This window comes from Mytilus galloprovincialis, chromosome 9 (assembly GCF_965363235.1).
Source record: "Mytilus galloprovincialis chromosome 9, xbMytGall1.hap1.1, whole genome shotgun sequence".
NCBI classification, from domain to species: Eukaryota; Metazoa; Mollusca; class Bivalvia; order Mytilida; family Mytilidae; genus Mytilus; species Mytilus galloprovincialis.
This window is the reverse complement of record NC_134846.1, coordinates 54,976,465-54,991,944: the sequence shown is the minus strand read 5'-3', so window position 1 is coordinate 54,991,944 and position 15,480 is coordinate 54,976,465. Positions and strand designations below refer to the sequence as shown.

The 15,480-nt window shown below is 30.6% G+C and overlaps 1 protein-coding gene across 1 annotated transcript; it reads left to right on the top strand.

Annotated features, from left to right (window-relative positions):
• Positions 1–1,311: 1,311 nt before the first annotated feature.
• On the top strand, positions 1,312–8,979 carry LOC143045328 (uncharacterized). The gene is made up of 5 exons (XM_076217767.1): positions 1,312–1,467; positions 2,065–2,370; positions 4,635–4,703; positions 5,196–5,268; positions 8,122–8,979. The coding sequence occupies exons 1-5, from the start codon at positions 1,389–1,391 to the stop codon at positions 8,810–8,812; spliced, it is 1,218 nt and encodes a 405-aa protein (XP_076073882.1). The 5' UTR covers positions 1,312–1,388; the 3' UTR covers positions 8,813–8,979.
• Positions 8,980–15,480: the final 6,501 nt, after the last annotated feature.

Genomic DNA, 15,480 nt, shown 5'->3' with positions numbered 1-15,480 from the left:
CCTGAAGTAGAACATTTATTGTGTTTCAAATATCTATACGAAGAATTCAAAATTGTCAACTGAATGAATAGATATCCCCATATATTAAAGTATTTATAGTTTGTAAACATACAGGCTCTTGGCGTGGCCCTAGCACATACGCTATGCTTCCTCTAAAATATTGATCAAATTTGCACCATCAATAAGTCTACCGTATAACATGCGATGGTTAAAACGGTAGGAAATTTAAAATGTGGACATATATCACGTTCAAGTTCATGGGGAAAATAATAAATTTGACACATTTTTGCGTACTTTTATTTACAAAACTAAAATGTGTATTGATCCAATTTAGAAAAAAGTATTTTTCAATAGTTATTCATAATCTCTGCTTTTTTGTAAGTGCAAATTTACTAAGAACAATAAGATATTGGTTTTCTACCAAGAAAAAACGTTGACATCTCAGCTTCTATGGTCCTTTTAAATTTTTTTATATACTGTGCATAATATTGTACCCAAAAAAATGCCTCCATGGTTATTCATACTCTTTTTCGAAGCGTTTAGGTCCGTTAACTTGAGGGAAATTAACAAAGAAAGCGATTTCGGAAATTTGATTGAAAAGGGGGAGTGTGTAAAAATGTATAAAATCCAGAATAATACAGTGATAACGATATGTTTTAAACAAGTAATGAACTTTTGAATAATACGAACATCATATATTTGGGTTGCAAGCCGAAAATATCTAAGAAATGAAAAAAAAAATTGAAAATTGGCACCATTTTAAAAAAAAATCCAAAATTGTTACACAAAGCCCCTTTTTTTTTGCAAAAATTACTTCTTTTTTTTTTAAAGTTTTTTTTTATACATTGACATGTTAAACGTACATAATTTTTGCATTGTGACAACAGAAAATACATCTACATGTTAATTTTTCACTCTTCAATACTGTTGGTCATTTTTCAATTTGGAATTATTTCTCGATTTTAATTCAATTTTTACAAAAATTGCACAGTACGAATTTTTTACGACCGACCAAAAAAGGAAGTTCATATATTATACTATAACATATAAAAAAATCCAGCTGTGTGTTAGGTGGGTGCATTAAAGTCACTAACTAAGCTTCTTTTTTGAAAATGTCACTCGCCTATACGGTATAGCGAAGGAGTAAAAACAACTTGTCATCGTGGCGACAGTGAACAATCTATTTTAATGTTCATGTGACCTTTAATGTCAACATCCGTTTAAAGGATAGTAAGTAAGGTCTAATAAGTACTACATGTAACATTTGTCAATTATTTCTTTAAGGATTTGACATGATGTATGTTAGTGTAATAGATTCCTGTAAACAAAACAAAAATCTATAAATATTTAACGCCCTTTACAACAAATACATTGTCTGAACATCTAAAATGATCGTTTTGCAGTTTATATGTCTGATTCATTTGCTATTTGCAACGTTCGGGACTACATTAGATTTTACTGAAAGTCGTAAGTACATACTGCATTATACTATACTATAGAATATTGGTTGAACATTGAGAAAGGAAACAAGCTTTTTTCAGGAATAACTTAGCTTATTAAAACAAAGTTCAAGCGTATAAACTTTCTCATTCCAAAATATTATTATTTATTACACCTAATGTATAATAATATATTATGAGAAGAGGTAGCATTCCGGATGCTATTATATTATTTATCTGGATGTGAACGTCAAACGGTCAAGCTTTTGTTTTATAATCTGATTAAAATACAGATTGTGGGTGTCTGCTTTGATTAACAGGGTCTGAAAACGCTCAGTATTACATCCACTTTTAAAGACATTTTAGATTCTTCTGGTTTAGACGAATTGTCATCTTTATTGTCAAACATGTCAATCCCCCGATATGTGTCTTTAAAATAGCATATCTCCTAAATATGCGTATTTTTACCGACCATATTTGTCCTATTATTTTCCTCACTCAAACGAGTCAGATCTTTACCTCGCCTAAACATTTCCAATCATCTTAACTGTCTAATCGCATTATGTCTGTAAAATATAGGGAATGTTCGTACAATAAATTTGATATGTTTTACTATTCATTACAGATACTAAATATTATATGCAGGTTAAGTTAGACAACGATTTGAGAGTTTTGATATATGATGGAAGGCAAAATAAAAGTTTTGTCCTGTGTCCAAATATTTGGACTGACACGCCCGCAACTATTGTTTGCCGACAGTTTAATTTGTCAGACATTGGATTTGCGGTTACAGTGACTAGAAAAGAGAATTATAAACAACTAAACGTTGATGTCAATTGTTCTGGTAATGAATCAACATTGCTTCTGTGTCGATTTGACAGATCATCTCAGACATTTTGTGAAAACAGTGACGACGCTGTTCGCTGTACAAGTAAGGAGATTAATGCTTAAAACTAAATCTATAAATTTCAGAAGTTAACGTAAAGTTATATTTGATTACATTTGATAAATATCACAAATGATAGATGGACATTTATTTAATTGTCTTGACCCACCAAGTCATGAAAAGTAGAATATGCAAAAGATTGTGACTTTGAACATGTAGTATGTTATAATTTAGTTGTGATTGACCCACGATATAAAAAGAGTTTTTAGCAGAACAGTAAGTTCGTATTCTTTGTGGTTTTATCACAATGTTTTAGTTTTTGTATCGTCTAATTGTTTTTTGTTAGTGTGATATTTTATGATATTTGATGCAAAGGTGCATTTCGTTAATTAAAGAAACCCGAAACTTCTAACATTATCTCCATTCCAGATATAGTTTAAATGATGGCAATGTTCTGTGTTACACGCTAAACTAAACTATAAAAATTCATGATTATAGAAAAATACCTAGATAACTGTTAGTTTGAGAAATTAAATTGAATAAAAGAAATAAAAAGATAGGCTGATTCAAAATACTTAAATTTGGTTAAAAAAAAAAGGATAAAAGGTCTTTATTTGTACAATGCTGATTACATAAAATGTATGAATAAAATGTTCAATATTACTTTTTATACACAAAAAAACTAATCAAATAAGAATGATCGCTATCCAAAACAAAAGGATGTATTTCTACTTTAAAGACAAAAATACACTAACAATCTGTATTGCAGCATTAAACACACATCCTGTTCCATCAACTGAAGTAATTGTACCACCGGCTATTCCTTCAAACCTGACAGGTAACATTTGTTAGTTTTATCTTGAGAGAAAGTTTAATATTTAACTAAAATTTGATTGAAGAAATACCTTGGCAAATTTCGAAGTGTACTGTTTGCTAGTTATAATATACTAGTCAACAAAAGAAACGATGCACGACTTTGAAATAAAATTTATCAACAAGTGTTACATATAAAACAAAATGATATACACTATTTCAAAAAGCTTTCATTTGCAATGTATGTACATGTGATAATGAAAATCAAACTTTTCGGAAAGTATCTAAATTCCGTGTAAACGATCATAGGGTGTAAATTTGTTTTGCGGAAAGTTGAATAAAAAATCGACACATAATTTTCTAAGTACTAAATAAAATTTTAAATTTGTTTAAAAATATTCAATATGCTAATCAAGTTATGTTCATGTTGTAACTAATGGGTTGAAATATTGTTTTTTTTTAATTTTTGGGAAAAAAAGTGATTTTTGAAATCTCAAAAATTGCAAAAAAAGTTTTTTTTTATTTTCGTCTCAAATCAATGCTTTAGATATGAAAACAATACACAGTAAATTTGGAACCTTTCGGATTAGTTTTAAGATTGTTACCGCTTTTTGAATATCACTTTACACATACTGTCTATGGTAAATCAGTTGATAATGTATACATTTTAACGATTTCTCGTGGAGCCGAACTTTGCTTAACTAATGAACGAAGAAACTGTATGATTTTTAAAAACAAATTGATGGCAAACACTGTCTTTACCTTTAAATGAGAGGTTGGCATTATTAGTTGGAACTTCTGTTTTTAAAATTGTCGTTTTATGTAAATTTTGTAAAAAAAAAAAAAAGCGAAAAAACGTAGAATATGCAAAAGATTGTGACTTTGAACATGTAGTATGTTATAATTTAGTTGTGATTGACCCACAAAATAAAAAGAGTTTTTAGCAGAACACTAGTAAGTTCGTATTCTTTTTAGTTTTATCATCATGTTTAGTCTTTGTATCTCTTAATTGTTTTTGTTTGTGTAATATTTTATGATATTTTATTTAAACGTGCATTTCGTTAGGTAAAGAAAACCCGAAACTTCTAACAATATCTCCATTCCAGATATAGTTCAAATGATGGCAATGTTCTGTGATACACGCTAAACTATAAAAATTCATGATTATAGAAATACACCTAAACAACTTTTAGTTTGAAAAATTAAATTGAATAAAAGAATAAAAAAGATAGGCTGATTTAAATGACTTAAATTTGGTTAAAAAAGGATAAAAGGTCTTTACTTGTGCAATGCTAATTATAAAAAATGTATGAATAAAATGTTCAATATTATTTTTATACACAAAACAACTAAAAAAATAGGATTGATCGCTATTCTATACAAAAGGATGTCATTCTACTTTAAAGACAAAAATACACTAACAAATCATTCCAACAAACCTAGGTAAGATATGTCTCTTTAATATTGTCTAAAATTGTTCTAAATCTGTATTGCAGCATTAAATACTAATCCTGTTTCATCAACTGAAGTAATTGTACCACCAGCTATTCCTTCAAACATGACAGGTAATATTTGCTAGTTTATTCTTGCGAGAAAGTTTAATATTTAAGTTAAATTTAATTGATGAAATACCTTGCCAACTTGCGTAGTGTACTGTTTGCAAGTTGTAATACTAAGTTTAATCCACCATTGTATACATAAAAAAATGCCTGTACAAAAGCAATCAATTTGACAGTTGGTTCATTTGAGGGGTTTGACCTTTTGATTTTATTATTTGCTTGGGTACTTTCCGTTTGGAAGTTTGGTTCTTTTGTTAAGACTATTTATTGTCCAAAAGATGACCTTTGTGTTTTTCTTTCAACTGGTTGCCTTATTAATTCTGATATTGAAATAACTTTCATTCCCAGATAAATTATAACCAAGACAGACTGAAAACGTTATTGTAAATTGTATAGTTGACGAAATTGTAGAAACATATCGTTCTCTAACAATTTTTGGGGAAATGGCAAACTCTCATGAATTGAATTTAAATTGTATAACCCTTTTAATCTTTCCAGGAACAGAAACTGGTGTTATTTCGCCAATAGTAATCATTGCCACTGTATTGTTTGTTATCGTCATCATATACAGGTATTTGATTAGTGCAGTTTGAAATCACAGGTTATTGAAACTAAAGAATAGATATTTTCTCTGCTTAAAATTTGATATAAATAGCTAGTGTATTCTAAAAAAAAGATTTTCACGGTTAAAGTAGTGTAAGGATAATAACAAACCAAGTAATATTATTCAATTACTTTATTTTTTGTTGTTTTGTATGGTAGTTTTGTTGTTTTTTAGACACACATAGAGAAACAGAGAAAAACTAATTTTATTGAGGACGTGCATATCAGTTTTTTTTTTAATTTAACTTAATAACATGATTATCCCATCAAAAGACATTTATTCTTTTAATCCATTATGAATGCCATGACAACTCAATGCTAAAGCCAATAGTATTTTCAATATTTTACCAAATATGCATGTTCATTTTTTTTTTTAATATTTGTGTTACTGGTATAACTGTGAAACAACATATATGTACTTTTGAAAGTGTTTTAAATGTGCTTCCTACTACAGAAAGATAGATCTAGGTAGCTTTTGGGTGTATACTCCTGCCCAGCAAAAAGAGATCAAAGACACATTACTTCGTGTAAGGTTATTCATCAAAAGTTCAATGAAGGATAAAAAACTTAATTCACATAGTTTTTTCACTGACCCCCACCCCCCTCTTAACTTAATTTGGGAAAAATTGATTGACCCATATGGATATATGTAAAAATCAATGTCGGATAACCAAATCTTGCTGCAGTTCAACCCCACCCTCAAACTATTTGAATTAAGTTTTTTGTTATCTTACATTGATCTTTTGATGTCGTCCCTAATCAGAAAATTAAATTTGATTTATCATAGTATAAGTGTTATTCTGATTCATTCATTAAGATGTATTGCAATCGGAAGAAAATTAAGGAAATGGTTTTAAGTACCGATTCAAAGTGTTAATTAGATAAAGTACTTACATCTCTTAATTAGAAACAAGATGTGACTCAGAAAATTTTAAAAAAAAGTTATGTTTGACATCAGTCATAGAGATGCTATTACTCTACTCATATAAATATGCAGAGTTGGTATAGGTATTATCGTCAAAGCTTGACGGTACTAATAAAGATATTTCCGATGTATGACACATAACAGTTTGACGTTGTTTGATCCACTAATTTTAAAAGCATGTTGTTCGAGTCATTTGTGTTTAATGGCGTTAATTGATCAATCCGAAAATTTCAAACGAGTAGTAAGATCTATTGATCCATCTTACTTTAGTTCAAAAATGACCGAGGAAAATTTGATTAAAGAAAAATCATGCAAGTAATAATGCTGGTTTCGGGGCCTGTATTTTCAAGTATTTGTAGTTGGTCATCAGTTGCATTTACTATTTTGTAGCACTGTCAATTTTTTCATATAGCAGCACTCATTGCACATCGACAAATCTTCCACTTTGGCATACAAAGGAAAATAACAAAAAAATACCGAACTCCGAGGAAAATTCTAAACGAAAAGTCCACAAGCAAATGACAGCTCAAAAAAAAAACATCAAACGAATGGGGAACAACTGTCATATTCCTGACTTGATACAGGTATTTTCATATAGTGGATTGGTCCAGGTTTCATAGCCCTTACACGAGTTTGCAGTCGCATAAATTCCATTATATTTACAATGGTGTGCGGACAAAAACAAACAGACATAATAAGTTAAAAGGTCAAAAATGGGGTTACAGCAGTCAATTTTTTGTTATAATCTTCATCACTATAAAAACAAGCAAATATTTGGAAAAATAATATACTAAAAAGGAATATAGACAAAGCACGTTTGCAAAATCGGAAGACAAGAATACAAAAGCCAATATTAGTTGAAATTAGCAAGTGATCTCGAATCAGCTCCATAACTTGATCCGATCGCATATTGTACTCACACAGTTAAACCGAATTGCGATAAAAAAAAAACAACACACACACACACATTCAAACAGTTATTACAACTCGTAAAATAAGTATTCCGTATTGTACACTGCATTCATCTATGCTTTTTTTCACAAGTTCGTCTGTTGCAAAATATTTGAATTTCCTTATTCAAAACCCGTCTTATATATTATAAGGCAGACTGCAAGCAACAGGCTACATCTAGTTTGACACTGCTTGGTACTAGAAAGACATAATCTTTCAGGAAAGACTATGTATAAGACAAGAAAATAAAAAAAATTTCGTCTGACGAAATAAATTATAATCCTGATATATTTGATGTGATTTGTTTTATTCCAAATCACATGTTATTTTTTGCCCGTTACAAAGTGATTTTTTTAAAAATACTTTCATGAAATATTGACATATGAATTCTCAGCAAACAATTTTCTATGTACGCAAATCGCTATGTTCCATATGGCGTTAATGCAATGATTGAGTAGACGTATCTTGTTCCAAGTTAGTAATGTGACAATTTGTTTCCATTTGTTCCATTGTATGGTGTAGTCTACCGTTTGGTTTTATCATGTTTTATGGACTTCCCCCTATTTTCAATTTACCTTAGAGATTGGTATTTCACTTATTTTCTTAAGGTGGTACCCAACACTTTCGCTAAAATTAATTTTGCTCGTTTAATTTACTTTGACCCTTTAACAAAAATATTAAAATTTCAAAAAATTTGAACCAACCATTTTATCAGAAAAATTACACTGGTTATATAGCAGTTTGACAAACACCAATTTTCATCACTGAGAAGCTTTATGTTCCCTTTACAACACAACGTAATTTAACCGTTTAGATGACTTTACAGAGTTATCTCCCTGTAGTTGTAAGTACCATCTTAACCATTAGTCAATTCATATGATAGTTTTAGCTAAGTAATCTTATAACTTCATATTCGTAAATTAATATTAATTTCGATTTTTTTAGGAAAAATAAAAAGTCGAAACATAATTTTGGATCGAACATATCAGCACCAATACATTACCAGAATTTACAAAGAAACGATGGTTTAAATGAAACGTCTCATTTGTATGTTGATGCAAATGCTACAAACAGTCCAGATTCTCTTCTTGCTACACCTGCAGAAACGGAAAATACGTCATATCCAATCAATATTTTTCAAAGCGAAAATATATCTGTGGACCTATTGCATGGAATGGAAAGAAATGGGGAGAACAATTATTTTCTTATTGAACCAAGTGAATCGGAAGCAACCATAGACCATAGTTATTCAGACATAGATAATCATGCTGCATCGTCTTCCAGTAGATTTCAACGAAATTCACTCAACCAAAATAATTATTTTGTTCTTGATCCAAATGAAACAAGACGTTCAAACAATGCAAATAACTATTCGGAAATAGCAGAGTCTTCAGTAATAACTTTAAAAGAAAAGAATGCAGTTTCGATATCACACAATTATGACCATTATGCTATATTAAAAGAAGGTGTGTATGACGAAACTAATAATCGACGTCACGTTACCAAAGATGACGTCAATATCTACGATCGGTCTCTTGGTGACGCCTATGACAGTATGACATGCATGAGGAATAAAACACTAGACATTGCATACGATCATTTACAACAATCAAGCAATGATGGACTAAATAATTGATACACGACCACTTTGTTAGGGGTCTTTTGGTATGATTATTATATATCTTTTGAAAAGTGTTATATGGAAAGACAATAACAATCAATAGTGTTCTATGGAAATTTTGAATCCGTAATGCTCTTCAAATTTGTACGTGTTTGGCTTTCTAAATAGTTTGATCTGAGCGTCACTAATGAGTCTTATGTAGACGAAACGCGCGACTGGTGTATTAAATTACAAGCCTGGTATCTTTGATAACTTTTATGCTTTTTGGTCGGGTTTCCCTATTTTCATTCTCAATTTTAGTATATAAATAACTTTTTTCTCTCAGTAACATTGTCAACCGAGGCAAAATCTTAGTTGGCAATGTTTAACGCGAGTGGTAACAATCTGCTATAATACTCTCTCAACTATGTTATCTAACATGTCTAATTTGTTATGCTGAATGCTGAAATTGAAAATTCCCATACGACAACATGTACTGAACAACGTTATCTTATAATTATGAAAAAACCAGAGTGAAACATGGTGTATTTTGTTTTTAGTTGACAGTTTTTGAAAAATGTCTGCAGCCGAAACGTAGAGCTTAAGCATTGTCTATAAAATTATTGATATCATTCAAATTGTCGATATTTTATCGGTCTGTACGAAACGATGATATTCAGAAGATTGTTTCCTGGCCCTCGTATTAACTAGTCAACATCTGGCTTTCAAACGGGAAAGTATGATAACACAAATTATTTTTATGAGGTACAAAAAGACAATGTATGAATATGAAAGTAAAGAGATTTTGTATGAGCGCCAATGAGAACATTACCTTAAGACCAGATCGTACATATAAGATTATTGCAGGTCCCTGTTAACAATAAGTAAAACCTACTCTGAATAGTACCACACTAAGAGCATATGGTGACAAAATATGAAACAACTAAAAAAAAAATACCATGTCTTATAAACGAGAAACAAACATGACAATGTTTTTCTTCTAATCGAGATTTGGCAAAGAGCAATATAGATATTTATTTATCTTACCTCCTATACAATTTTAGGAAATGATTGGTTAAAAGCGTCCACGTGGAGATCGTGTATATTTCATATAAGGTTAGTAGGGAGGCGGGGCTTATTTCATACATGGTTAGTACTGTTGTTACGTCCCTTTATATTCCATATTAGGTTAGAAAGGAGCGGGGCTTGTTCCATACACGGTTAGTAGTGGTGTTACGTCCCTTTATAAAAACAAAACGGTACTGAGAAAAAAACTTAAAGGTTTCAACAGACGAAAAAATTGATAATTAAGATTGAAATAAATTCATAAAACACATTTAAACCTAATAATTTGTTATGGTTGGCATCTGTTTTTGAAGGATCAATGGAAGTAGTTTCTTAATGCTAACAGTATTAAAGACTTGCTCATTTTGATAGGTCACTACAGGCGGAAACCCAGTTGAAATAGAACAAAAGAATCGAAGCTCTTTGTTAGAGGAATCGACAAATGATTACTGTAATGTTTACTATAGTAACTAAACATTTAAAAGTTAATAGAAAGCAAATAAAACGACAATTTTCTTCTCAATTACGAAGTGTTTTATTTTAAAAACACCAAATGCATAAGTTTTCAATTTATCTATTACATAGTAATGCAGAAAAAATAGATATCAAGTCGACGACATAGGTATCTATCAAGTTGGATGTAGAAAATGCATAACCTCCGATTTTTTTTTTAAATTACCACGGACGGAGAACATATCAATCTATTAGATCAGTAATTTTCGTGTCTGCCCTTCCATTATGTGACCCAAGAAAAAATTCCAAAAAATGGGTAACAGTTGTATCGAAAAGAGAAAATCGAGTGCACCTTTTTATGTTAGGGCGGGTTTGAGATGTATATTTTGTCTTTAAAACGTACGAAGCAAGAGTATTTGATATATCATCTCGCTTCAGATTATATATCAAAGCTACAGGTTGACTTTATAACATAAAAAAATCACAGTACGAAAAAATGAAATATATGGGTCAAGTGAAATACCTATCTAATGAATCACAAAAACAGAGTAGGTGTGTTCGAATAGCTATTTTTTTTAAAGTACTTGACGACAGTCTTTTAAGTTGGACGATGAAAATGCATATCTTCGAGAAAAAAAAATTTGTGTGCGATAACTAGGGTTTATAATCTTCAAACAACCGATCAGACAATAGTTTTAAGTTGAATCAATGCAGACAAGATCATTAACTGATGCTCATTAGCTAGCAGATACATTTGTCTTTTACAACTGACATATAAGGATCGTAATGGTGCTATGTGGACATTTATCGGTTTTCAAGAGCAAAATTGGCTTCCATTTCTACGATTGCGAAAATGAACTGGCGTAATGGGAAGATAATTTTGACGAAGTAGAATCCTGATTGACTAGTCTAAATTTCACACGTTAAGATAGTCGGTAAGATAAATTTGTTACACTGTGTGCTAGTGACGTAATACGGTTTATCATATATTTAGTAGTAAATACAGTAGTTTTGAATATTTGATAAATAGCCTGCTGTTTAATCCATATCGCGCAACTTTGATGCGCACCCTCTATAATACCCTTTATCACACCCCTACCCTTTATTGCACCCTTTATCGCACCCCTACTAACCTTTTTTTTCATTTTTACATAAATTCCGTTTTAATTTATGTAAGCTTCTTCAGATTTTTTCCCCCTCAAAATGTGTCCTAAATGAACGGTAATTCGGGCGTGACGCAATTTATTGAATGACGTCATTGTTTGGAATGTGTCGTCACAAACGTCGAGTTTTCATATTTCTGACACAAGAAATGCAAATATAAAACAGAACTCAATGAAATACTATACAAAACAAACATAAAAAATATTTTTATAACAACAGCACGCAAATTGTAAGGTAACCCATGTGTTTCGGATGAGTAATTGAGCAGTTTTTTTAAAGCTTTTAAAACAAGACAAAAGAAAAGAAATGAAGGTAACCAAGGTGCTACTAGGGAACAGAAAGCAGTTAATATATATATATACTCTCCTGTTGAAATATATGATAAAGCGTATAAAACATGGCAAAACCTGTATCACATGCCGTATCACCCTCGACCAATATCATCCCTCGGGCCTAAAGACCCTATGGCTGATATTGGTATCTCGGGATGATACGGCATATGATACGGATTTTGCCATGTATTATTCTCTATATATATGGGGTCAGTAAATTCCATATCGGAATTTACTGACCCCATATATACCGTATTAGGTCACTAGCACACTATACATGTAACTAATAGTATTTAGCAATTTTTACTTATTTCAGTTACACTATACTTTATTTTGGTAATTTCATATGCATTTGTTACGTGTTACGTGTTCGATTATCATAAATAAAGCTTATAGTATTTATTGTTATATAACTCCATGAACATGAAAGTAAGTAAAATACAGAGGCAAGAAGATGTGCTTCATATCATCATCTCATTCTTGGGACATTGATGGAAACTCCAAACTATAATTTATAACAAAACAAAAAAAATCTTTTTGTTTTCGAAACATCAAATTGCATTTCTGATTTCTATGCGTTATTTTACCAATCAAATGTATCTCGCTTGTTCTTAGCTGTTTATTAATTTATCATTTTTTTTTTTTTTGGTTTTGTCAGCTCTTCAATATTTGTATCAAGTTTTGGACTTTCAAATATTTAAAGGGCCTCGAGTATCTCCGAAAAAACATCAATTGAAAGGCGAAAGATATCAAAGGCATATTTAAACTTAAAAGTCGAAAAGGAAATGATAATCCAACGGCACAAATAAAAAAAAAGATCAATAGAAAAACACCGGTATACAAAACATAACATAGAAAAATAAAGATTTGGCAACACAAACTCAACAAAAACTAGGGGTTATATCGAGTGCTCCGGAAGGGTAAGACTTTCCTGATACACATGTGACCACTGTTATGTTACTCGTGTAAGTACATAATTATACAAACCCAGCGACAAGCATTATTCGGTAAGTCACATTCATCGTCATATACGAAAAAGATATTGCATCACAACCAACTTGTGATGGGGTCCATACAATTTTCGAAGAAAACACTTAAACTAAGATTTCATCTCTTTTCAGGCAAAGTTGACCTCAGAAGATATTGGCTCTTATTTAATGTATTTTCTGGTCATAAAGCTCTTCAACGGTTCTTATACATCTTTGGCACAGAAATATTTGGTATTGAGCGTTCCTGATGAATCCATGTAAATATAGAGAAACGCTTCCGATGTATGAAATCAATAAAATCAATAAATCTTGAACATATAGCTTCCATGTTAGCAGCGACCTCTCAAACAAGAAAATCATGATAGGAAATGCAAATTCATGAATATCGCATCAACTAAGAGATAACCCCTTACTCAGGCCAAAGAAAGAAAAACTGGAATGGTCTTTTTTCAAATATTGTTTTCAACCGAGTCGAACCCTCAATTGACGAATGTGACCTGCCAAATTAGACTTTTCATATACAAATTTCTACTAACATAAGTAACACATCAACTGCATGATCTGCTTCCACATCCGGAACACCTGAGATCAAATCCAGTTTTTGGTAAGGTTGGTGTTGCTGTTGCTTAATCTTTAGTTTTCTATGTTGTATTTTTTGTACTATTGTTTGTCTGTTGGTATTTTTCTTTAAAAGCCATGACCGGATCAGTTTATTTTCAACTAATGAGTTTAAATATATCTTTGGTATCTTTCGCCTGTCTTTTAAAGTAATGTTAAATTAAATCAACATTTGCATGACACTATGATTTTTGTTTAGTCAGACATACATGTATCTCTGTGTCAACAGTCTAAAAAAAAGTTGTTCAGATATTTATCCTTACATGAGTGTTTTTTGTGTTCAGGATAACATTATAGTTGACATACTTAAAGCGTACCAAGTTAATGTTAGTGGAAATAGATGAGTTTTTATTGAGACCGTCGGTTTTTATTATATAAAAACAAATAAAAACTGTGGAATTGTAATATTTATGATATAATGGATAAACATCTTTTATTACAAAATTTATCTTTTTGAAACATCACAAACATGATTGTAATAGAAAACTGACAGAAGGTAATGACCAAAAATTAGTATCTGGAGAAATCTTCAACCATAATGAAACCAGAAAATTTGTCAAATGTAACTATTTTAAAGATATCAATTATGATTATATACGGAAACAGACAAAACATTATGACCAAAATTTACTATAATTAGTCAAAAACAATGATTTTAACATGATATCTCAGAAAACAGGAAACCGGAAAAATTTTCAAATGTAACGCGTTGAGTTTAGTCAAATATTAAAATCTCTTAATTTCTGATATAACTCAGTCAAATGCTTTCTTTACAAAAACGAAATCACCCAAAACTTGAAAAGTAAGTGAAATGTATACCATTATTTTGTCGAAACTTCTATTTAGACTTTCTGAAGGTATAGTTTATTTATAAATTGTCACAGAGCCTGAGAAACAGCATTAGGATAATAATTGCTGATATAACAAAGTCGAATTAGTGGAACTGTATAGTGTGGGTACTACGTTGATAATAGTTGGAAGATTCAGATACAAGAAATGACCATCTAATTATTAATTCATTAGTTTATAGAAATTAGGAGGCGTAGTATTATTACTATTGACAACAATCTACCAGAGTCCAAAATAAAGTGAATGTAAGCCACAATAGATCATCGTTCGCAGGCATTTAACAAAACCCATACCGTATAGTTGTAGTTGTCTATAACAGAACACGACACGATAAAATGTGAAACATTCATAAGGTGACTTTCTTTTCCTTTAGAAGAATACACCCTTATAAACGCATTTTTTGAAACTTTTTTTAAAATGGTTTAAGTTAGATTGATGAAACAATTGAGAGTAAGTTACTATTCGTCGAGTCTGAGTTTGAATTTTACAAAAAAATCTACAAAATGTTTCTAAATGGTAAGATTTTGTGTATTTCATATAGATTAAATGTATGTACGTTAAGAAAATAAACGGATGTATTATCTTTTAAGGTTATAAGTTATTATGTAATTATGTATTTCACGTTGGCAGGCAACAGTATAACTTCATGAAAATACATAAAAGTTGTCTCTTAAATTTTTTAAACTAAAAGAGTATATTCTGTAGAAGTTCATTGGTATGATACACAGCTACTTTTGCATAGGTACTATTTCTGTACTAAAAATCTGTAGTACTGAAAATCTACTTTTAATATTCAGTACCATTTTGTTACTTTAAAATTATTGTAATATTTAGGTACCTTCATTTTACAGTACTTAATTTGTACTTGAAATTTAGGTACTACAGATTTTTGGTTACTACCGTTAAATTTTCAGCATTTTGAAAGTTTTACTATTTCAAATCTCTTAAAATTATGATTTTCAAACATGGAATATTGTATTATTTCTGTACCAAAATATTTAGTACAAATCAAGTACTGTAAAATACAAGTACCTAAATATTACAATAATTTTAAAGTACAGCAATAGTACTAAATATTAAAAGTAAGTTTCCAGTACTACATATTTTTAGTACAGAAATAGTACCTATGCAAAAGTAGCTGTGTACATAATCCATCCCTCAAAACATCTAGCTGGAAAGTGAACAAATACACCCCCCCCCCCAGCGTGAACAAATACACCCCCCCCCCCCAGCA